At 34.7% G+C, this 24258-nt stretch overlaps 2 protein-coding genes across 10 annotated transcripts; both read left to right on the forward strand.

The window, feature by feature from the left end:
• The first annotated feature begins 1394 nt into the window (after window positions 1-1394).
• LOC110776818 (uncharacterized) lies at window positions 1395-23253 on the forward strand. Of its 9 annotated transcripts, XR_008923058.1 has the most exons (7): window positions 1395-2760; window positions 4328-4420; window positions 13516-13562; window positions 13861-14047; window positions 15811-15924; window positions 16593-22650; window positions 22877-23253. XR_008923058.1 is itself a non-coding variant. In XM_056831054.1 (3 exons), exons 2-3 carry the CDS (start codon window positions 4418-4420, stop codon window positions 8963-8965), a joined length of 1530 nt encoding a protein of 509 aa, XP_056687032.1. In that variant the 5' UTR covers window positions 2716-2760; window positions 4328-4417; the 3' UTR covers window positions 8966-9786. The 9 variants fall into 9 exon arrangements, 1 of the variants encoding a protein (XP_056687032.1); XR_002530266.2 differs by lacking the exons at window positions 16593-22650; window positions 22877-23253 and having other exon boundaries at window positions 15811-16586; XR_008923056.1 differs by lacking the exons at window positions 15811-15924; window positions 16593-22650; window positions 22877-23253 and having other exon boundaries at window positions 13516-13598; window positions 13861-14340.
• Window positions 9189-9786, forward strand: LOC110776819 (uncharacterized). Its single transcript, XM_021981379.2, has one exon. It carries the CDS (start codon window positions 9189-9191, stop codon window positions 9678-9680), a length of 492 nt encoding a protein of 163 aa, XP_021837071.1. The 3' UTR covers window positions 9681-9786.
• Window positions 23254-24258: the final 1005 nt, after the last annotated feature.

A 24258-nucleotide genomic window follows, 5' to 3' on the forward strand; every position in this document is an offset into this window, starting at 1 on the left:
AAATGACATTTCCGCTCCCAACTTTGAACTAAAGAACCTAAGGACTCATTTGATTCTTATTACATGATTAATATGCATAGTTTTAACTTTCTAAAACTCATTCGAATCTATTTATGCACATTTAAGGCTCATTAGGTCGTTATAGGTCATGTTTAGAGCTAAAATGACATTTCCGCTCCCAACTTTGAACTAAAGAACCTAAGGACTCATTTGATTCTTATTACATGACTAATATACATAGTTTTAACTTTCTAAAACTCATTCGAATCTATTTATGCACATTTAAGGCTCATTAGGTCGTTATAGGTCATGTTTAGAGCTAAAATGACATTTCCGCTCCCAACTTTGAACTAAAAAACCTAAGGACTCATTTGATTCTTATTACATGACTAATATACATAGTTTTAACTTTCTAAAACTCATTCGAATCTATTTATGCACATTTAAGGCTCATTAGGTCGTTATAGGTCATGTTTAGAGCTAAAATGACATTTCCGCTCACAACTTTGAACTAAAGAACCTAAGGACTCATTTGATTCTTATTACATGACTAATATACATAGTTTTAACTTTCTAAAACTCATTCTAATCTACGTATGCACATTTAAGGCTCATTGGGTCGTTATAGGTCAACAACGTACTTAATTATCTCTATAGTCTGCAACTATATCTTTTAATTTTATGCTTCAATGGAATGTAAAGACAATATCGTGAGTGTAAACTTTGGTACTCATATATATTTTCCTTCCATGCAACTTGCAGGCTAGGGATCGAGTCGATTGGAAGAAAGTCAACACGACCTTACTTAAGGTTTGTAATGCATGATCTAAAGGGACCTAAGTGGCTGGATTAGAGACATTTGTTAGATTAGCTCTCTAGCCTTTTGTCTTTAGTTGTTAATATTAGTTGTAATTTGTTAGACTAGCTAGGTGTTTAAAAATTGTAAACATACGTACTATATATACGCTTTGCTTTGTTGGGTTAATATAAATGAAGTTAATGTAATGATTTATTTATCAAAGATAAGCAGATTCATACCTTTGCTATTTTGGTGTTGATTGGGTACAGGTTTCAATACTCAATGGAGTATATATCTAGTTGTGGTTATTGCCGCCTATTTTATATTTTAAAAGAATTTGGAAAAAAAAAATTAATGTTGTTGAAGGGGGCTTTTAATGTACGCCTCAACAACATATGAATTTATGGCGCCAATGTACATGTATTGGCGCAAAAATAAGGACCTGTTGAGGGGGGCATTTAAGAAGTGAGCCTCAACAGAGGAGGCTGTTGAGGCGGGCTTCTTAAATGCCCCCTCAACAGGTCCTTATTTTTCGCGTTTCTGTAGAGGTTGTTGAGGCGGGCTTTTGAAAGCCCCCCACAACAGATCACCTGTTGAGGCGAACAAAGCCCGCCTCAACAGATCACTGAGCTGTTGAAGCTACGTCTGTCGCAGCGGGCCTTGTTCGCCTCAATAAACCCAAAAAGCCCCCTCAACAGGTATTTTTTCCACTAGTGATTCATTCGCACCAAAAGAAAAAAAAAAAAAACAATCGCGCCATTAATTTCAAAGACCCGAACCTCAGAGCTTGAATTCGAGCAACAATGGCGGCACTCCGTACTGATATAGTCGCAGATATTCTCTCAAGATTGCCTGTCAAATCGATTATCCGCTTCAAATGTGTCTGCAAATCCTGGGATTCCTTAATCAAAACCCCTAATTTCATCAAACTTCACCTCAATAAAACCCTACTTTCTAATTCCGATCGCCGTCTCCTCGTCTCATCACCATGGTCATCTCTTTATTCCGCCGATCCAGACCTCAACCGTAAACGCCTCTCTTTCTCGGAGCTCCACCACCCTCTCAAACCCTACAAAGTTGCCACATTGGTGGGTTCCTGCAACGGCGTCGTTTGCATCTCCGACGAATCCAAAAACGACGTCTTCTTATACAATCCTCTTACAAAATCACGTCGTAAGCTCCCCGTCAATCGAATTCCTAACCCTAACATAAATTTTGCGTTGTTAGGGTTTGGGTACGACAACAAGAACAACGATTACAAAGTTTTGAAGTTAGTTCAGGGGTTGGTGTATACCGAGTCTTTCTACACTGAAGCGAAAGTGTACAGTTTGAACACCAATTCATGGAAGTCTGTTGCAGATGTTCCATATTTTCTCCACTATAGAGGATTCAATGGTTTGCTTGTTAATGAGGTTTTACATTACATTGTTGTCAAGCAATTGGAATCGCCAATTAAGTTCATTGCTGGTTTCAATCTTCGTACTGAGAGCTTTTCGCTGATTGAATGCCCCAAAGATGATAATATATTAAGGAGTGATTTGATGTTGTTTTTGTCTGAATTGGGTGGGTGTTTGTCCCTGCTGGTTAATATTCATACTCGTGATCTTGCTAATATGTCCCCTATGATTCTGAATGTTGAACAATATGTGGACCGAGTTGATTTGTGGGTGATGAAGGAGTATGGGAAGAAAGAGTCCTGGGTTAGGTTGTTTAGTATTCGTGATCCGGAGAGGTTTGAGGCTCATCTAGAAATTAAGCCTGTTGTTTATTCCAAAGATGGGCGGAAAGTTCTGTTGGAGATAGATGGTGTGAGATGTGGATGGTATGATTATAGCTCCAACAAATATACTAGATGCACGGTTCATGGGCGGCCAGAAGGAGTTGGGGAGATGTTGTGTTTCATGGGAAGCCTTGTTTCACTTGAAGACAAGGGGGAGCTTGCCATGGAAGAACAAAAACAAGTATACAGATTTCTTAAACTATCTTGCTTGCATTTCCTTTTATGTCAAGTTCAAATGCATGTTCTTTTTGCTTAAAGTAATGTCTTTATATCCTAGTTATAATCCTGTTATGTGTTGTGCTATACTTGTGTTTTTCGTGGTTGCTGTGTAGGGTAAATTTCTCAGAGTTAGCGGTTTATTATTGATGTCAAATGAATGCCTAATGCACTTAGCTAGGTGACAGTCATACTTTCATAGTGTCGTAGTATACATGTGGCTAATTGCTAGTTCATGTTTAGGTAACCTATTTAAAGTGCATTTATATAGATAATGTTACACTTACTCACTGTTATATGTTCATTATGATTTCTGCTAGAAATCCAGAAAGCAGAGGCCAGCAGGCCACTACCAAGGTTTCTCTCTCTCACCCAAGTAGAGTTTTTTTTTTTGCATCTACTAAGCATTGCCATTATCATGAAATAGGATTTTCTTTTATACGTGAAAGTCATAGGATCTGCTCGCCCTAATGATGTGTTTGTAGCTGCTAATTGGGATTCTGAATATTAGAACAACAGCCGGAACAATCCTCAATAGCTTGTGAATTATGGTCCTTCTTTCAAAGTGTGATTTTTAAGACTTACGATGCCTTTGTTATGCACCTTTGACATTAGAGTTACAAAGTTCTCACCACTACCTGAGTACCGGACAAATTTCTCACTCTATTATTCAAACTCTCCAATTACGTTTCTATACCCTTGTGTCACACACTCACACTTATCTAGCATTCTAGCACTTCAAACGGGTTTAGTCACTTGGATGTGATCTTTATGCTATCCATATCAGATTCTTCTAATGACTTTAACACTCACAAAAAGTCTAACTTCAATTGGTTGTTAGTGGTTATTGCAGCTCTGACTAAACCTTCTGGTTTTCCTGTTATCCTGAATAGGACACGAGAGAAGCAGTATTTGGTTGATTTAAGTAAGAAAAACTGTTTAACACAATGCAAAGTATGAGACCCTTTGGCCTTTGCGGTTTGTAAAAAGCTATTTCATCTGAGTTACCTTTATCACTGTATGTTTTATTTTGACTTCTATTTTAATTGCATTTAACTTACACTTGTCTGAAGTTTTATACTTATACATTACTACAGTTGTATGTTTTTAATGGCTGCTGTTGTAACCCTGAGAAACAGAGGCCACTGCCACATTGCCCTCATTTTCGCCTAAGTAGAGGCTTATATTTGTTGAATCCTGAATATTTCGTCAAGCTATATTCCTATTATAATCTAATCTAGAATATCGACTTATGGAGCCCTACATTACTATTAATCTACTATGACAATCCTGATTTCTTGCCTCTTCTGAAATCGTGTTACATCTGTTTTAGTTTGGTGTAATTTTTTTTCTCCAGCCTTTCTTTCCTTTTCTTATGTTATTATTCAAACAGATGTATGTTTTCTAGTTTTGCATCTATTGATATTTGGTAATCATTTATTAGGTGTTCTGAACTTTTTTGATAAATTTTCTTCTTAAGCATCGAAAATAATCAGTTTTGCACGTTCTGAAGCTCTCCCTTCTTTTTTCAGGGGTGATTTGGATAGTTTTCTTTCTAAGGGGTTCAAGCTCAGGCTATGACCGGATTGGACTACTGCTGAGACTTAGTTCAGAACTTTGTAATGGTAAGTATGAAAGTCGTCTTGCAGTGATCTAAAACTTCTCTACACACCTCTTTGGTTCATCTTTTTGTATATGTTTATAGTCATATCTCGTTGACTTGTGTTGGCTGAACGGAGAATTTTATCAGTTCCTATTTGTAATCTACAATAGATTCAGTTAAATTTGATAGAAGGTTTGTTTTTAATATATAAAATACAGGACCAGTCATGAAGCAGAAACCTTTTGTAAGCTTGATATTAGAACTCTCAAACTTGATGAGATTATGTCTAGGTCAAACTACACAAGATCGCATGAACTTCCGTATCTTCAAAAACCATAATCCACTTAATTTCTAGCCCTTTTAGTTTCCTTCCATAAACTTTGCAAAGAACATTTATGATTTTTCGGATAAAACCACCTTTAAAAGTTCACACTTTTGATAACCACCTTATAAGTTTTTTTTTTTTAAATAACCACCTTAAACTTTCTCCGTTAAGGAAATCGCCACCTAATGTTAATTTCCGTCAAAATTGCCGTTAATGGGGCCCGCATCCAACGATTCTTTTTGACTTTCCCTTCTTTCTTCCTTCCTTCTTCCTCCAATTCACTTGTTCCTCCATTAACAAACCTTGCTCAATTTCTTCACCTCCAAATTCCCCCAATTTAATCAATTTCTCTTCCAATTTTAAAATGTTTCAATCACAGATCAATTCTCTGCATTTATACTGAAATTCTTATTGCAATTGAATGAATAATTTCATTAACGGTAAAATGTCAGATTTCTTCCTGTTGATTTGCAATATGCTTACGAATATAGTCTTGGGAGATTTCTTCATGTTGATGAGATGAACTCAAACATCTACTAACAGACACAAGTAAACTCAGGAAGAAAAGTTGCTTGCTTTGATTAAGGGAAGAACTCAGAATAGAGTTTAGGGTTACAAAAGTAGTAGCTTGAGGCTACAAATCTCCAAGTCAGTAGCTTTAGGCTACAAATCTCTATTCCTAACACCAAAATTCCATCCCTTTTTCTTTCCTCTCTTCTTCTATTTATCCTCACATTCCCTACTGATTGTTATGTTGTCCTTGTTGTTTGTTGTTGTGTTGCTATTGTTGTTGGGCTGCTATTCTTGGGCCTCATTAGTTGGGTTCATTACAGTTGATTTAAAATTTTTCCTCAAAACATAGAAACAATTTTCAAAACAAATTGGGTCAAAATCCACCGGGGGAAGAAGATGATGAAGAACAACTTAGGGGAAAAAATGTCAAAATTAGATCTTGGGATGATTTGTATCTCAATAGTTTTATCATGCCTTATCATGCTTGCAACCTGTTTGTGTATATGTCCAAAAGAAAAGATGATCCCAATTGGGGTTGAATGTGAATCATCTACCTTTTAGTATTTAGTCATTTACAATCTCCTAAACATATTTTCCTTTCATAAGGGTGAGCGAAAATAGAGCCGGAATAAGGAATCATTCATCAAGTAATCAAGATATATATAGATGGGTCAAAATCAGGTGAAGTATGAGAAGAAGATTAAGAACAAGCAGTGGCGGAGCCAGGAATTCAACGTTTGGGGGGGCGAGAAAAAAATTGGAACTAAAAATAAGGGGGGGGCGAGGAAAAAAATAAAACTAAAAAGAAATAATATGGTATAAGGATTTGAACCCTAGATCAAGGAGTATAAATGACTTATTAAAGTAGAAATAACCATTGAGACAAGTAGTATTTAGTGATATATTTTAGTATTTATTACTATATATTAGGAATTTTTAAAATTGTTGGGGGGCGGCCGCCCCAACCCGCCCCCCCTATCTTCGCCTCTAAGAACAAGGAAAGGCCAAAATTTGAGTCCAAGGAGGAATATTTTATTAAAAATGGAGGAATTTCGCTGGAAAAACAAATTGCTATGAGCTAAGGCCAATACAAAGGAGCAGGGCAGCTGGAAATTTTCTCAAGCAGGGAAATCAAGCAGGTTGCAGAAAACTATGACCCTGGTGTGTTTGTTTCAGTTGTGGAAAGGAATTGCATGATGGAGTAATTGACAGTGAAGTCTTGGGAGAAGCAATTAGGGCTGAGATTCAACGAGTTTGCACAACTTGCATTGTCGTGTACTATGAAGCACGGGGACGGCACTGGACACCCGTTTCCCGTACCGGGGACGGGTACGGGTCGGGTACGGGACGGGTACGCCATGGATTCGTCCCCAAAACGAATCTGAAATCTGGGTACGTGGGCCGAAAATGGGTACGGCTGGGTACGGGGTGGGTACGCGGGTGGGTACGTATTTGGACAAAAACGAAGTACCCAACACCCATTAAGACCCAAATTCGAAATTTTAAGGTTTTTCCCCAAATCTGAAATCCCTAAATTCTCTCTCACCTGGTTCGACTCTTCGTCTCTTCGTCTCTTCCTCGCCGCCGATGTTCTTCCTTGCCGCCGGCCACCAGCGAGGCAGCGTCGCAACGCATTGAATTCAATTCGCAGGCTCGCAGTCGCAGCGACGTCGAGGGAGGAAGTGCGTACCACTGGTACCACCGCCGGGCGCCGGATGCTCGTCGTCTGCAGAAATATCCACCGCAGCCGTCTCTCCTTCTCTCCTCGCCGCCGGTGACTCGGTGTCGGTGAGACATCACTTCACTTCTCTTTTTCTTTTCTTTTTTCCTTTTTTTGTTTCTCTATTTGTTTTGTACTTTTGTGTTTGAATGATTTTTTTTTAGTGTTGGAAATTTGGAATATGAAGTGTTTAATTATCTTATATTTTTCTGTTATTTTTTTAATTTTTTTGGACGTTTTTTTTTTTAAATTTTTATTTTCGTTTTTATATAATTAAATGTTGTTATGTTTTGTGATAAATGATAATGTGATATTGTGATTTAGTCATTTAGGTAACTTAATGTTTAAAATCTTAATTAATTAGTTGAATGAATTAAATAATTAATTAGGAAACTTAATGTTTAAAATCTTAATTAATTAGTTGAGTGTTGAATTGTTGAATGGTTGTGTTGAATGAATTTGTTTATTTTTCATTTGATTAGGATCAATATGGATTCATCTCAATCTCAACAACACAAAGTACTTATATTGGTAGTAGCACGGGTAGTGGGTCAATTGGTGCGGAATCATTGTCTAGTGAGGGTTCTCCTCCATTGTGGAGGTTTGTAACAAGAATTGAAAAACAAGGGGCGGTTGGTGGAACATGGAAATATCGATGTAATTTTTGTAATGAAAACCGAACATCTAGTTATTCAAGAGTTAGGGCCCATTTGCTTCAAATTAAGGGTCAAGGCATTGCATGTTGTAAGAAAGTGTCTCGTGCTGATAAACTTGAAATGCAAAAACTTGATGATGAATTTGAGAATAAGAAACTTGATTCGGGCCCTAGAGAAGTTCCTTTGCCTAGTGAATCTCTTTCTCATTTGGACTCCGATGCTATGTTCAAGAAAAGGAAGTCTGAAAAATTACCAATTACTAGATGTTTTGGTATTGAAACTAGGGATCAATTGGATCAAGAGATTGCAAGGATGTTTTACACAGGAGGGTTGCCATTTAATCTTGCTAGGAATCCACACTATATGCGGTCTTATACTTTTGCTGCCACTTATAATATAGCAGGTTACAAACCTCCTGGTTACAATAAGCTTAGAACTACATTACTTGTGCAAGAAAAAGCTAATGTAGAGAACCTAATGATTCCACTAAAGTCAACTTGGAGAGAAAAAGGGGTGACAATTGTGACTGATGGATGGAGTGATCCAACAAGAAAACCTCTCATTAATTTCATGGCTACTTCTGGTAATGGTCCAATATTTCTTAAAGCTGTGAATTGTTTTGGTGAAATAAAAGATAAATATTTCATTGCTAATCTCATGAAAGAAGTTATTCAAGAAGTGGGTCATCAAAATGTAGTGCAAGTCATAACTGATAATGCAGTAAATTGCAAAGGGGTTGGGGAGCTAATTGAGAGTGAGTTTCCTCACATTTATTGGACACCATGTGTTGTTCATACCCTTAATCTTGCTTTGAAGAATATTTGTGCGGCAAGGAATGTGAGTAACAATTCTGAAACTTATGAAGAATGTAGTTGGATCACTGATATCCATGGGGATGCAATGGTAATTAAAAATTTCATCATGAACCACAACATGAGATTGGCTATCTTCCAAAAGTTTTCTCCTCTTAAGTTGCTTTCCGTGGCCGATACTCGCTTTGCCTCCATTATTGTGATGCTTAAGAGATTTAAGCTTATTAAACGAGGTCTTCAAGCCATGGTTATAAGTGATGAGTGGACTTCTTATAGAGAAGAAGACACGGGGAAGGCAAACTTTGTGAAAGACAAGATTGTGAATGATGATTGGTGGGACAAACTAGCTTACATTGTTGATTTCACAAAGCCTATCTATGACATGATTAGGCTTTGTGACACTGATAAACCATGCCTTCACTTAGTGTATGAGATGTGGGATTCTATGATTGAACAAGTGAAGCTTGAGATTTACAAGAAAGAAGGTCGTCCCAATTCGGAGTTTAGTCCCTTTTCCATGTGGTTTATGAAATCTTGGTAGCTCGTTGGGCAAAAAGCAACACTCCTCTCCATTGTCTAGCTCACTCCTTGAACCTGAGGTATATATTCTATTATTTGACATTTTCTTTATCTTATTATACTTATACACAAATCTATAACTCTTTTTTAAAAAAAAATATTGAAGGTTCTACAGTGATGAATGGCTACTTGGTGATCAATTTTGAATTGCTCCTCATAGAGATGGTGAAGTATCTCGAGAGAGAATGAAGTGCTTTCGTAGATTATTTGCACTTAATGATGATGTTGGTAAAGTGATGGAAGAATATGCTCAATTCTCTATGAAGAGTGGACCTTTTGAGGATTTAACTTGTATCTCAAGGATGCATTCTATGGATCCTAAGAGTTGGTGGGCAAACTTTGGAGCTCAAACTCCTCTCCTCCAATCTTTGGCATTTAAAGTGCTTGGGCAACCTACTTCATCATCTTTTAGTGAACGAAATTGGAGTACATATGCCTTCATTCACTCACTTAGGAGGAACAAGCTAAATCCAAGTCGTGCCCAAGATTTGGTTTTCATTCACAACAATCTTCGCCTTTTATCAAGGAATTCCGAAGAATATGCGGAGCTTTATACAAAGATGTGGGATGTTGGTGGAGATGCATTTGATTCCTTGGAGGATGTTGGGTTTCTAGAGTTTGCGGAACTCTCACTAGATGAGCCGGATTTAGAAAATGTGTTGCTCGTTGAAGATTGATGTGCTTTGTCTAAGTTTTATCTACTATAAGACATTAAATTTAGTTATTGTGTTTTTGTTATTTTGAACTTTGAACTATTTATTGTGTTTTTGGTATTTTGAACTATTTATGTATGGATGTTTAATTTAGCTAAATTCTTGTTTTTTTTTTTTTGCCGAATCCATGCCGTACCCGTTTTTTGCATTTTTGATTTTGCCGTTTTCCGTACCCGTACCCGTATCGGTGCAACCTAGGTCGTGTATAGCAAAGAAAGGGGTTGTGGCAATAGCGCCAAGAATGTTCTTAAAAGATGTTAACAAGATGTTAATTTGTTAGTTAAATAAAATTATTTGGAAAATTGGAAGAGAAATTAATTAAATTTGGGGAATTTGGAGAAAAAATATTTGAGCTAGGTTTGTTAATGGAGGAACAAGTGAATTGGAGGAAGAAGGAAGGAAGAAAAGAGGAAAAGTTAAAAAGAATCGTTGGATGTGGGCCCCATTACCGGCAACTTTGACAGAAATTAAAATTGGGTGGCGATTTCCTTAACGGAGAAAGTTTAAGGTGGTTATTTTAAAAAATAACTTATAAGGTGGTTATTTCAAAAGTGTGAACTTTAAAAGGTGGTTTTATCCGAAAAATCCGAACATTTATGAAACTAATTACTTTATAGTTTTCAGGGCTACCACTTTGTTATCTGGTCAAACCTGTGGTTTGTCATTTATAATATTGAACTGGAACCTAAGTTGCACGGATATGGGTACGGGAACGGGTACCGGGACGGGTACGGGGACGGAAAACGGCAAACTCAAAATTGCAAAAAACGGGTACGGCATGGATTCGGCAAAAAAATTAAAAAAAAAAAAAAACAACTCTGAATAAACAAAATAAAAAGAAATAAAGAAAAATAAATAAAGAAATGTATCATGTACTATTCTTGATAAAGACAAAACAATGCTGGCATGCTTCCCCAAAAAAAAATTTAAAAAAGACTTTATTAACAGCTGTCCATGAAAAATAAATAAAGGAATTTTTCTTCCTTTTAAAAAGGACAAAACAGCAATAAATAAAAGTAGTAAAGTTTTTTTTTTTTTGAATGGGCCTTGAAATCAACTCCTTATTCACGTCGTCTTCTTCGTCTTCTTCACACCAGACTTCTGAATCTTATCTTCCACCGCCATTGTTAAAATTTAAAGCCGTCTTCTTCCTTAATCAACCGGTGACGAGGGGGTGCAACGGCCGGCGAGCCGGTGACGAGGGCTTGCAACGGCCGGCGAGATCGCGAGATCTTGACTGCTGGTTTGTTGGGTACGTCCATTCCTATTCAAATACGTACCCAACTTTACCTAAACCGTACCCAGAAGCTACCCGCGTACCCGCCGGTTTGGATTCGCCATGGGTACGTATCCTGGGCGTACCCGTACCGTACCCGTACCGTATCCGTACCCGGTACGGGAAACGGTACCCAGGAGCCGTACCCAGGCTTCATAGACTGGAACTGCAATTCGGTTCGCTAATTGTTATAAGCTCCAAGTAACCTATACTATCGGATCGGGTAACCGAAAACCAATAATGCAAAAATTGATATCCATGAACCAAATCGTTAAGTTCGGGTATCCAAAGTTACTTTCGAATCGTGTACTGGATACCCGTTATGATACCCAATTAGAAAAAATAGACTTTATAACTAGATTATTGTAATATTATTCAACACTAATACCAACATTAGCACATGATTTTGACTACATTACTAATGAATTTACAATTTACTAAAATTATACACTGATTACAATTAGGATTTTAAACTCTTGGTAAAAAATATTTAAATTGAGAAAAAGGGCTTATCTGATCGTTATCAGGAACCTGTTATTTATAAAATGATATTCATAACCATATCTAATACCCGAATTTCGGATCGGGTACCCGAACCGATAAGCATACCGGTTCGGGTACCCACTTTTTGGATTGGATACTGGTTCAGGTTTCGGGTTTTTGGTTTTTTGTATAGTTTTGCTCAGCCCTAACCTATACTTCCTCCCCCGAAATGTAATATTCACTGAATAATGAGGTGGCTTTTGGTTTTTAGGTCTTGTTTGAACAATGCTTATTATGTTAAAATGGTTCTGAAGCAGATGAGAACTTTGGTTAGGGTTTGAGGAAGTTCAATACTTGTCATAATCTAGGCTTTTTCCTGTTATTTGCGTAATTTATGTGTTCGTAGTGAGGAGATTGGGAGTTTATGTTTTTTATGCAGTGTCACGCGGTGATGTGTCTTTTGCTGAGATTATTTGGTCTGGTTGGGATTAATTGGGTTGCCCCTTTAATCTACGGGGTCATCTGTATATACAGTATATCAAGTTTGGAAGGCAAAAGGGGCACACGATTTTTTAGAGGAATGGTCAGTTAGGGATGCTTTTGATGGGTCGGAATGATAGAATTTTCTATGGTCGTGAGACTCACTCAGGCCTCCCAAGATTCCTCTTTGGTTTTCATTGTATTATTTGCGTGGATTTTTGGTGGACTTCTGGTTTATATTGTATTATTTCTTCTATAATTGAAATTTTCTTCTTATCACAACAATCAGTCTTTTTGAGGACTAGATATTTCCTTTAAGGTTCCGTAAAACGTTTTTTTGGAAAACGAATTTTCCCTTTTTAATTATTTTACGTTGTTTGGTTTGGCAAAGGATGTAAAACAATTTTCCAGAACTTCCTCAAAGGTGGAGACACATTTTCCATTTGAGAGGAAGAGAAACCACTTTTCCACTTTTCCACTTTACCTCCTCACCTCCCTCTTTCTTCTTCCCATCTATCTTCTCCTATTTTCCCTTTTCTACTAATTTTCTTGTAAGGAACCAAACAAAGGAAACTAGTTTAGAATCGTGCTTTCCTTGAAAATTGTTTTCCATGAAAAAACGTTTTACGCCAAACCAAACGGAGCCTAAGTGGCATGTGACTTGTTAGCATAAATATGCTAGCCTCTAGCGTTTTTGTTGATTTGCAAGTTAATCTATGACTATTTAAAAATTAGTCATTTATCTATGCTTCCATGTCTTAGGACATTTAACCTCTCTGCAACTTGACAGAGTTTTGACTGAAAAACACAGCTATTCTTCTTTACGAAGTAGCACCTCCCTATTACCACACCCCATAAGCCATCCTTATGTCTTCAACGGTAGAATTGTTATCCGTTAGCACAACAATGCTTACCTTGTGTGTTTTTGCCATTGAAGTACTTGAAACAAGGCTATAAATAGTCATGGATAAAACCGGCAAAACTTGAGCCTTTTGTATGAGAAATATTATCAAACACTAGGAATTGTTTAGGTTGAGTATGATCTCTCTACCCTTTGGTGGTGATACACTGTTATACATCAAAGGTTTCTTTTTCTATTAGTTCCTAGTTCCCAGTGGTGTTTCTGTATCTAGGGTTTTAGATCTGTATTGCCAGAGTAGCTGATCTGTATTCCCAATATAGAGCTGCGGCTTACACAATTACACCATACATTGATTGACATACCACTACTGAATCAAGATCCCTGAGTTAAGCTAGTTTGGCCATGACTGCAGCATGAAAGGTTTCAGGTTTGGCTTCGAGGTTCTGAATAACTTACTAGTATATAGCAGTTTTTCTTCAGGTTAGTGGCATGTTCATTGTTAGAGGGAATAACATTCTTTTGGATGATTTCCTCAGAAATATGAATATTGTACTGCTCGTGCTGATATTAAACTGCTTGTCTCTAAGCAGTGTTGAGATTTTGCATTGTTAAATTTGCACTTGTGATAAACTTTTTGGCCATTTTGCTTTGGTGCAAAAAGCTGATAACATTTATTTCTTTACTTTCTGTCCTTGAAGTGACCTTTGGTGGAGGCGACCATATTGGATCAAGGAGCATCGGATAGGTGAATTCAGTATGAACAACTTACAAGTAACCTATAGTTTAGTGGCTATCTTTTGTCGTACATATTATAAAAATCTGATTATATTTGGTATTGGGTATTTGAATAGTGCAGTTGGCTTGATGATATGTGATTGCATATGAGTAATTAGTTGATATACTATGCATAAGTTGATATGTACTCTTTACGCCTTTTGAGGTTCTACCTATTCATCTTTTGAAAGAAAAACCTTGTAATTACTTGCATATACTTCAAAAGACAAGATATGTCTTGTTAATATTAAATTACTCGTCTTTTGCAGGGATAGGACTCTGCATTGTTAAAAGTTTGCACGTTCGATTGGTTTTAATGCCATTTTGCCTTGATCATAGCCAACAATGTCAAAAGCTGAAGCAGTATTCAGTTAATATTATGTTTTGGAAGTGACCCTTGGTTGAGGTGGCCATTGAAGAACTCACTTGGATGCTATTCTATATAGGCCTTTTCAAGTAAGTTTACAGTGGCTATATTTTGTAGTACAGAGTATCTAGTTAAGTCAACTTTGGTGCTAAACTGCTAACCTACTGTTAATAGACTGATGTTGTAATGCATCAAGCTGTACTTTCCGATACTAGTATGGCCTCGGTAGAACTTCTAATGCCACTGTCTGTAAACAATGGATAAACTTAGTTTCTGGTTTCATCTGGATATCTGCTTCAATAGTTTGGTTTTGATTCTGGTTGTGAATTTTTTTAGGCTCTCCGAAGTACAATGTGAATATTGGATAAAATATTTGGTGAAACTTTAGCATAATTGTATGGACAAATTATTTTTTACCACCTACAAAATTAAAGTTTGTATTTGACCACCTAAAAAAATTGTTGAGTATTAAAACTTGTTTTTTACCGCCTGGAAATGAAAAAATAGATGAAACCTTTATGTATGGCTACCTAATTCAATTCCCCTCTAATTTTTTACACTTCCTGTGTGATTTTCTTTAACTCTTTTACCTTTCTTTCTTTACTTCCATTAATTTTTGTCAATTTTATGAATTAATGGTGGTGAAAAATTAAGTGAATTTATGGAAAATAAGGAAACGGGGGAAGAGAAAAGAGTTAAGTACATGACATTGTAGAAAAAGATAAAATAATAGAAATATTACCGTTATTGCGGCGCCCTCCCTAACATTTTAATCTACTTTCCAATTTTCAGATGGTAGAAAACAAGTTTTGAACTTTTTTAGGTGGTAAAATACAAGTTTTAGTTTTTAAGGTGGTAAAAAATAATTTTTTGATTTTTTTAGGTGGTAAAAAATAATTTGTCCTAATTATATTACTCCGTATAAACTTTCATTTTAAATCAAGAGGAAAAAAAATAAAACACACTAGATTGTTACTCACACAACCAATCCTAAATCCTTGTAAAAGAAAGTTTTCTAAAGCGGTGTGTACGTTTTCGGTTATGAAAAATCTCGAGTTTTGATTCCCCAAGAGTAAATTCTCTCAAGGGAAACTGTTTACAAACACTTGCTCCACCTTACTAGTCATAAAAAAAAAAAAAAAAAATCGTATGTAATTGAATATATTGATGGTCAAACTTGTGTATTGAAAATCGTGAAAAACAAAGTGTAACCATAAAAAATAAAAGGCAGGGAGTATGGGCATAACAGAGCATCTATATATTATACTAAAACACAATTGTCTTTTTCTCTCCAAAACTGCACATGTTTTTTTTATTTCATTTTTTTGTAAGTTAAGTTATACCATAAATTTTTCTAGGAAATAATAAATCCTATATAATAATAAAAAAGTCATTGGTTATTGTGAGGCCTCCAAAACCTCATTTAAGCATTCTGATTGACTCCCTCCAAAAACAATGAAAACACCCTAAAATCGAAAATTCAAATAGATTTTAATAAATAAATAAATGATGCACGTAATATGGTAACCAACTCCCCCATAGAAAATACAACTACCTCTCCTATTCTCCCACGTAATATGGTAACCAACACGTACCCCCCATAGAAACTCCAACTACCTCTCCTATTCTCCATTCTTTCTCACAAGTCACAACAACATTAGCAACATTATCACAGCATCCAAACCACCCCCGTCTTCAACAGCTTCTTCAACAACGTTCACCATTATCTCCAGTCTTTATCCTATGGTACCTCCTCTCTTCTACTCTTTCTCTTTATTAATTATTATTCTCTTCAATTTACTCACCTACCCATAATGTCTACATAATAATACATACAATTTTTGATTTGTAGGTCAAGAAGGAGGGGATATTCGATACACAAGATCATTCTCACCAGCATTCCACGGAGACGCCGCCGAGTACGAGTAGAAGTTCTGGTACACCCACTGCAACGCCGTGAACAAGGGTACACTTTTCTTATTTATATAGGATTATTTAATTTAATGTTAAATGATGAATGATCAACGAATGATAACCGAAAAGCTAGGAAAGCTTTACAATGATTGGGAAATTTATGATCTGAACAACAAATGAATGTGCCCCTGAGTCCCTGACTTTAGTAAATTAAAGCTTTACAATGACTATGAACTAGAAAATAAAAAAATATAGTCGAAGAATTGACGCTCAGTTGGTTTTGTTAAGAATTGACGCTTCCTATGCAATATGGTTGGTGCTGGGTCGAAGCTCCTATATATGAGGGTCACTTTTCTTTCTCTCTCTTTTTTTTGCATCTTAGTCAACAGATAATGTAAAATATAATAGAGGGAGAAAGCTTTAATTGTATTGATGAGCAATGGCTATATTTATAGTACAATGATATGCGTAAAAACCTTTCCTAATGCAACTAGACTTAGAACATTGTTATAAATTGCTACTGCTAACATTACGTAATTCCTAATCCCTAAGACTTAGGAATAGTAGTCTAGGCTAAACTCTAACTGCTTGTTGTATTAGAATTATAGTGTAATTCTAATCCCTAACAGATAACATATACTACCCTTTTTTTTTTAAATATTAGTTAGAAAATGAATACAACAATTTTTTATAACATAAGCAAAAACTGTTATAATGCAGGACAAATAACTTCCAAATATAACACCATCTCCTTTTTGTGTCCTTCACTAATTAGCTTCTTATAGATCCATTTCGTATTTTTCCTAATGTGGCGATTATGGATTTTGTCTGATACTATTTTGTCTGAAATGTATTCTGTTGGATTTTTTTTTTTCTTTGTTTTAGTGTTCTTTTTTTATCTGATTAGTTTATAATCAGTTAATAGTTGTAATTGAAGTCATGTATTCGATCATATTATTTTTGTTTATATACTATTGTATGTTTTAGTGGTTTATTTGTTGTTTTGAGGAGGGAATCCAGTAGTAAAGAACAATAACTAACGGTATAATAATAATTAGTTTGATTGAATTGATTTTAATATGTCAATTATGACATTCGTTGAATAAGAATTGCGCAGTTAACATAATGTATTTTAGCACGATAACAAGAGAACAAATTATGTTAAAGATGTGATTTAAGTCAATTTCTAATTAGACCTTTTCATCCTACATAATATATTGTCAAGATTACAAGAGAACAAAATATGTTAAAGATATGATTTAAATCCATTTCTAATTAGGTCTTTTCTTTTAGTTTGTTGGAACTAAAACATACTCTAATTAATACATATTATGCGGTGAAGACAAGTTATGTTAAAGATGTGATTTAAATCAATTTCTAATTAGGCTTTTTTATCCTACGTAATATATTATCAAGATTACAAGAGAACAAATTATGTTAAAGATATGATTTAAATCCATTTCTAATTAGGCATTTTCTTTTAGTTTGTTGGAACTAAAACATACTCCGTACTCTAATTAATACTACCTCCGTTTCAAAAAGATCTTTACAGTTACTATTTGCACGGACTTCAATGCAATATTTAACTACTAATATATCCAATTTCGTATGTGAAAAAATTCTAAAAATTTGATATTCTGAAAATATATCCCGAGACCAATGTAACAAGATCTTACATGTAACATTTTGATGTATATAATGGTGAGAATTTACGGTCAAATTTTTTATACTTTGGACACATTTTCCAAAGCGTAAAGAACTTTCTGAAACGGAGGTAGTACATATTATGCGGTGAATCTATAATTAGAATGGACATGGATGCACGTAATATTCGATACGAAGAGTATTTACAATACAAAAATGCAAGATTAGCAGTTAGAAGGAAGTTATTACTTAAACGCACTGCAAACCCTGATTGAAAATACATATTTAATATTGTACTCTTACATCACATAATGATTAAAAATGTCACTTACTATTGTACTCTCTCTTGCTTATTCATGATAGTAGGGGATAAAACTGGAAGTATCTATTTTCATACTCCGTAGTTATTTTCACGATAGATCGGTTGTAAGGGATAAAACTAGCTACTATGGAAGTGTTGGATGATGTTAATGGAAATTTTGACTAATATAGATGTATAAACCGTTTGTAGAGTATCATATCATATGGGAAATGTATTTTCTTAAATCCAAATTAAATGTACAAAGTACTTTTTTTGAATCAATACTATCAAACAATTGCATAATGAAATAGTTTTAACCTGTTTTCAGTTTTGGTTCCAGAAGTATTTTTATCTTAAATATGAAAAGACCTAAAATAAATAAGTGACCTACTATTATTGACAATCAAAAGAGAATACTAGAAATTTCTAATTATTAATATCCTGTGCATTAGCACGGGCACATGCTAATGCAACATTATCAACCGCCTCGTGCATTTGCACGGGCACACACTAGTATTATAAACATTTATTGTGGGTAAATTACGAAGTGATAATATTCTTTTTACTATTTTATTGAATCTAAGTATAATTTCTGTTTGCATTGGAAATCAAAAGTTTATAAGTTCCTTTCGATATCGTTTTTTATTGTATGTTTTTTAGAAAACTAAAAACAAAAATATCGAAACTACAAAAAAATAATTTCCATTTTTTTGTTGTCAACTTTCAAAAATTTAATAGATTCGTACATTGCACACGGAGCTAACTAGTATAGAATCAAAGCATAGGTAACGCTATATGGCCACATAACAAAGTATCATCAAGGAAAGAAATGTAGCATTAATTAAAAAAGAAATTTGAGCAAGCAACTTAATTTTCCACTAAACATAATCAAAGATTTTTTACTCAAAAACAAACCTAGATTATATGAATTCGTACTTGACAAATTGACATTAAGGGTTTTCAGCCTTGAGAATCAATGTAATCATAATCTAATGCCTCAATTAATCAATCAATACCTAGTATTTAAAAAACATAACTATGATTATTTTAATGATACATAAGCCACTTCATCTTGAAGATACGTGTCCACATCTTATTAATTTTTCTATTTACTTTTGTTATAAAAAAATAATGGACATTCATTATTCCACTTTATTTCCATTAGTTTTAACGTAGTATACTACTAATCCCTAATTTATTAGAATTGTACTCCCTCTGTCCCATGTTTATAGCCCCGTTGACAAAAAACACGGGTTTTAATAAAAATGGAATATATTATATGGGAAATTGTAATACACTCCCTCCGTCCCTTAATACTCGCACCGGATTGACCGGTGCGAGTTTAAGACATTTGAATTGACTTATAATTCAATGATTGTTAGTTGGTAGTGTAGTATTTTTTTTTAATATAGCTAGTGAGAAATGCGTAAGGGGTGAGGAGTGGTGAGTTGGGGGTGTGAATTTTTAAATGATTTTTTGTAGGGAGTAAGGTTGTAGGTGGGTTAGTAGGTAAGTGTGAGAAATAATATAATATTGGTAAAGATTTCCATTTATAGAAGCAGTGCAAGTATTAATGGACGACCTGAAAAGGAAAGCGGTGCGAGTATTAAGGAACGAAGGGAGTAGTACATTGATAATTGATTTGTATGAGAAAGTTCGAATATAGTACATAAAAAAGGGAATATATTACATAAAGAATTGAAATATAGTACACGGTAAAGTTTTTTTGGGCTTTCAATGCATTTTAGATTAATATAGCACATGGAAAAGTGGAAAACTTAATGGCCAAAAACATGACTATAATTTTGGGACGCTCAAATAGAAACCGAACTATAAAAATGTGACGTAGGGAGTACCAAAAGTTAGGATCATTACTAAACTTTATTATTCCTAAACAACCGTCCCTTACTTCATCTTCCCCATTCTTCAACTTCCCATTAACTCTTTAGCCTTAATTATTTTCAATGTCAATTTAATTCAATCCCCAAATCTTCTACCCTTCTCATGTAGCATTCATTCAAATTTAACCTCTCACTAATAGATTTTTTGACTGGTCCGTTTTAAAATGGTAAGAGATTATATGGTGTTTAATTCAACATTTTGATAGTTTATTTTCATGCATGCAATTCAAGTTGTAGTACCACCTCCCCCCCCCCCCCCCCCCCTCTAAGCACATTGTTCTTGACTTTTCGGGACGCTCAAAATAAAAACAGGACTATAGCATGAGACAGAGGGAGTACCAAAAAATTAGAATCAATAATTAACTTGATTATGCCAAAACAACCTTCCCTATTCTTCAACTTCCCATTAACTCTCCAACCTTAATTATTTTCAATGTCAATTTAATCCAATCCTCAAATCTTCTCTCATTCTTCTGTGGCGTTCATTCAAATTTAATCTCCTACTAATATAATTTTTTGCTGATCCTTTTTGTAATGTTAGGAGGTCATAGGGTGTTTTAATTCAACATTTCGATTTTTTATTTTTATGCATGCAATTCAAGTTGTAGTACCATCCCCCCCCCCCCCTTTCTCTCTCTCTAAGCGTGTTGTTCTTGATTTTTCTTAAGCATATTGAAAGTATGTTGTTTATTTTTCTTGCTTAATTAGTTGCAATTCATTTTGCAAAGAAGGAGAATCTTATAATGTATGGTTTCCATGCAAATGATTAAAAGTAGATAAATCTTCATCAACATTTTGAGACTTTTAAGTGAGTTTTATTTGTATATTTTTTTTTTGTTATGGGACTTACAATTAGTTTTAGTTCTCTTATAAGAAAAGTTTTGTCAGTATAGTTCAATAGTTAGAATTTGTTAAGCCTTTTCCTTAATTGAATATCATGATTATAGTCGTACAATGTAACATTTTTGTTTGATTTTTGTACCAATGATATGTTATTGGCGATAATATGTGATTTAAAGTGGACTTATTTTTTCAGGGGAGATGAACATAAGTAGAAAAATGTAATGATTAAAAAGACAAGACTTCATAGGTCGTAAAGTTTCATTATTGTCATTTGGTTTAAACACCTGCTTAAAAACAACATAACTTCTAAACTCCATTACACTACCAACATACAACCATCCCGTTCATCGAACTGGCCCACAAACTAGTTTAATAAAATATAGAATTCCATCTCTATACCTTATATTGTTCAATAGTGCCATCTTCTAAATTATAAGTCCTCTTTTTATAACAAAAAATCCTTGCAATCCAAGATCTCTCGCTTCAATTGATAATGTTGCATTACTCCCCAAGAAGATAACTTTACCACCTAAGTTACTCATTTTTCTCCAATAATTAGTTCCATTAATTTCCTAAACCATGTTATCCCGATCTCAAAACGAACCACACACAATGACACTAATAGATGATACTAAAGGTATATTCGTAATTGTACTATTATACGATATTATTATATATGTGAGTCTCAGACACTCGTATCATTATAGTCACAGACACAAGTCTCCATCGCACTCAACCAAGTAATGTTCGCGGCCAAATGAATTAGCCGGTGGTATTCCATGTACAACAAGTACCAAAATGACCATTCATATTCTCCTCAGAGTTTCTTCAATTGGATCATGATCCTAAAAAGACTTCCTTTATCATCTATAGCCAAAAAATCATTCTTGTAATGAATTATATCAACAATTTTTATTTTATTTTCACTATGATTGGGCGCCATTTCATGCATCCATCTCTCCACCAATATAATTTCCCAGCATCATGTAGAGCTAAAGATGGTCGTGGGTCGGGCCGGCCCGACCCGAGTCCCAGCCAGACACGGTCCGAAAAAAGCACGGCCCGACACGAGCATGAAGTCGTGAGCCGTGGGCCTGGGCTACATTTTTTTGTGGAAAAAGCACGACAAGACATGACATTGTAAAAATTTAATAAAATTAGGCTTAGACACGATGGCCCGACACGAAATCCTGTAGGTCTAGGCCCTATTTTGAACTTTTTGGCCGGCCCACCCCGCCACGATACAGTAGGGGCCCGGTCCGTTTAGGTCACTCTCCGTGGGCCCGGTTTGAAGCCCGATCAGGCCTCCCCACGACCGTCATTGTGTAAAGCTACAAATATGAATTGGGTTGATGGTAAATTTGACGAAGATTTTCTTAAATTGGTGCCCTGCATAGAATCTCACAAAATATTTAAATGAATATCCCCGAAAGTACTGCATAGTTATAACATTTTAACATACTCGTTTTAATTTATTCATCTAATATGCATATTTAAAATGCTAATATTTTAATTTGACTAAATTATTGAGTGATATATTTTCCATTATTAATATAGCAATTTGACTAAAATATTACCAATTTAGAATAATTATTATTACGTCGTATCTATTATTGCCATAATTTATAAACTAAATTTTGTTTCCATACATAAATAGTTTGTAAAAATACAAACTTTCTAAAAAGACGGTCTGACGCGTCAGACCATCTTATACCCGAATTAAAGTCGCGGGTCAAGTGAAGCGTAATTGGGTCCCGGATTTTTTATTTGGATCATAATATATAATCTTGTTTTTGCCCTCATTCTGCCTCGTAATTCACTTTCTCTCTCCTCACAATCTCTCTGCGCTCTCTCTCTCCCTCGGGATCTCTCTGCTCTCCCTCTCTCCTCATGATTTCATTTTCGCCGACCTCCATGTATTGTCGAATTCTCCTCTTTCTCCCTTCCATGGCCAACCGATCGGGTGGAGGTTGAAGTATGGGGCGGCGGCGGCAACGACAAAGGATCGTGACGACCAAGAATTCAAAGATCAAACCCTAACCAGATCCGATTTTCGATGCGTTAGATCTTTCATGGTTGCGACGACAAGGTAATGAATTTCGTTGATTTGTTTTTATTTTTAGGTTTTCATCACTTCGACCTCAATTCTCCTTCGTCTCCTCCATTTTATTCATGTTCTAGGTTTTTATTTCAGTTTTTCTTTTATTAACTTAGTTGATTTTACATTTATGTTTTCCAAATTTTGTTTCGATTAGGTTTTTTTTTCGGTTTATGCGATTTGGATATGGATTTGATTTATTTGTTATGCGATTTAGGTGACATCGACTGTCGTCAAATTACCGGAAACTAGGTCAATCTAGCAGCGGCGGATGCAGCGGTTAGAGTGGTGGTTGTGTGTGGTTTCCGACGCCGATTATGGTGGTGCCGAGTATTTCAATCGATTTGCCGTCGATGATTAAGAATTTCATAGTTGTTGTTGTTGTTTCGTGTTGTTTATGCAATCTTTGAAGAGTAGTGTCAGCTGCTGTTGCTTTGGTGGTGTTGTTATTTGTTTTAGTTATGAACCTATGATCAATTCATTTTAGTTATATTCCCAATATGTATTTGTAAATGTAAAACAATATTAGTTAAGAATAGTTTCATATTAGTTAAACTTTTGTTATATTTAGTTATGAGAAAATTTGTTTGATTACATTGTCATTTTTGTCTTAGTTTAAAATTGTATTGTTTCAGTTACATATTTGTTATATTTAGTTATAAAATGAAATGGTTTAGTTACATTTGTTCTCAATCATTGTTTTAGTTATACGTTTGTTGTATTTAGTTAAGAAATAAAACCAATTATTGGGTTAAATTTATTTGAGTTAAGAATGACTTGTATAATTTGTTTGAGTTGAGAATGAATTTGTATTAGTTAATATTAAACTTGTTTTAATTAAGAATATTTTGGGTTTAGTTACGATTAATCAAGGTTAAATTTGTCTTAGTTAAGAATTGTTTTTGGTTTATTAATTAAATGATCAAACAACATAAGTTACAATTGTAAGTAGAATAGTTAACATTTTATATGTATTAGTTATAATTTTGTGTACACTAATTACGGTAATACACAAATAGTTGTGCTTTATGACCAAATAGTTATGCTTTTATATAAATTAGTTATAATGTAATATAAATAGTTGTACTAATAAACTGAATAGTTAAACTTTTATATAATTCGTTTGAGTTAAAAATAATTTTGGTTTAGTAACGTGTTTTTGAGTTTTAGATTTTTTGAGTTTTAGTTAAGATTTTCTTAGTTTTAGTTACGGTTTTCTTGGTTTTAGTTAAGATTTTTTGAGTTTTAGTTACATATTTCTAAGTTTTAAAAAGAGAATTTGAGGGCTTTAGTTAAGATTTTATGGGCTTTAGTTACGATTTTCTACATATTAGTTAAGATGTTTTAAGTTTTGGTTAAGCTTGAAATTCAATTAGTTAAGCCTAAAATTCAATTAGTTAAGCAACATAATCAATTATCATTAACTGAAACTAATTAGTAAAGCAACGAAACCAATTATTTAACCACTGGAATTAATTAGTGAAGCAATGAAACTAATTAGTTAAGCACCAAAACCAATTAGTTAAGCCAAAAATTCAATTAGTTAAGTTTTGGAACCAATTAGTTAATCACTGTAACTAATTAGTGAAGCGTTGAAAT

The sequence above is a fragment of the Spinacia oleracea genome, chromosome 6, assembly GCF_020520425.1.
Source record: "Spinacia oleracea cultivar Varoflay chromosome 6, BTI_SOV_V1, whole genome shotgun sequence".
In the NCBI taxonomy this organism is placed as follows: Eukaryota; Viridiplantae; Streptophyta; class Magnoliopsida; order Caryophyllales; family Amaranthaceae; genus Spinacia; species Spinacia oleracea.

Bases quoted from the DNA above. Each gene is read 5' to 3' on its own strand.
- LOC110776819 (XM_021981379.2), top strand. From the start codon at position 9,189: ATGAAGTGCTTTCGTAGATTATTTGCACTTAATGATGATGTTGGTAAA.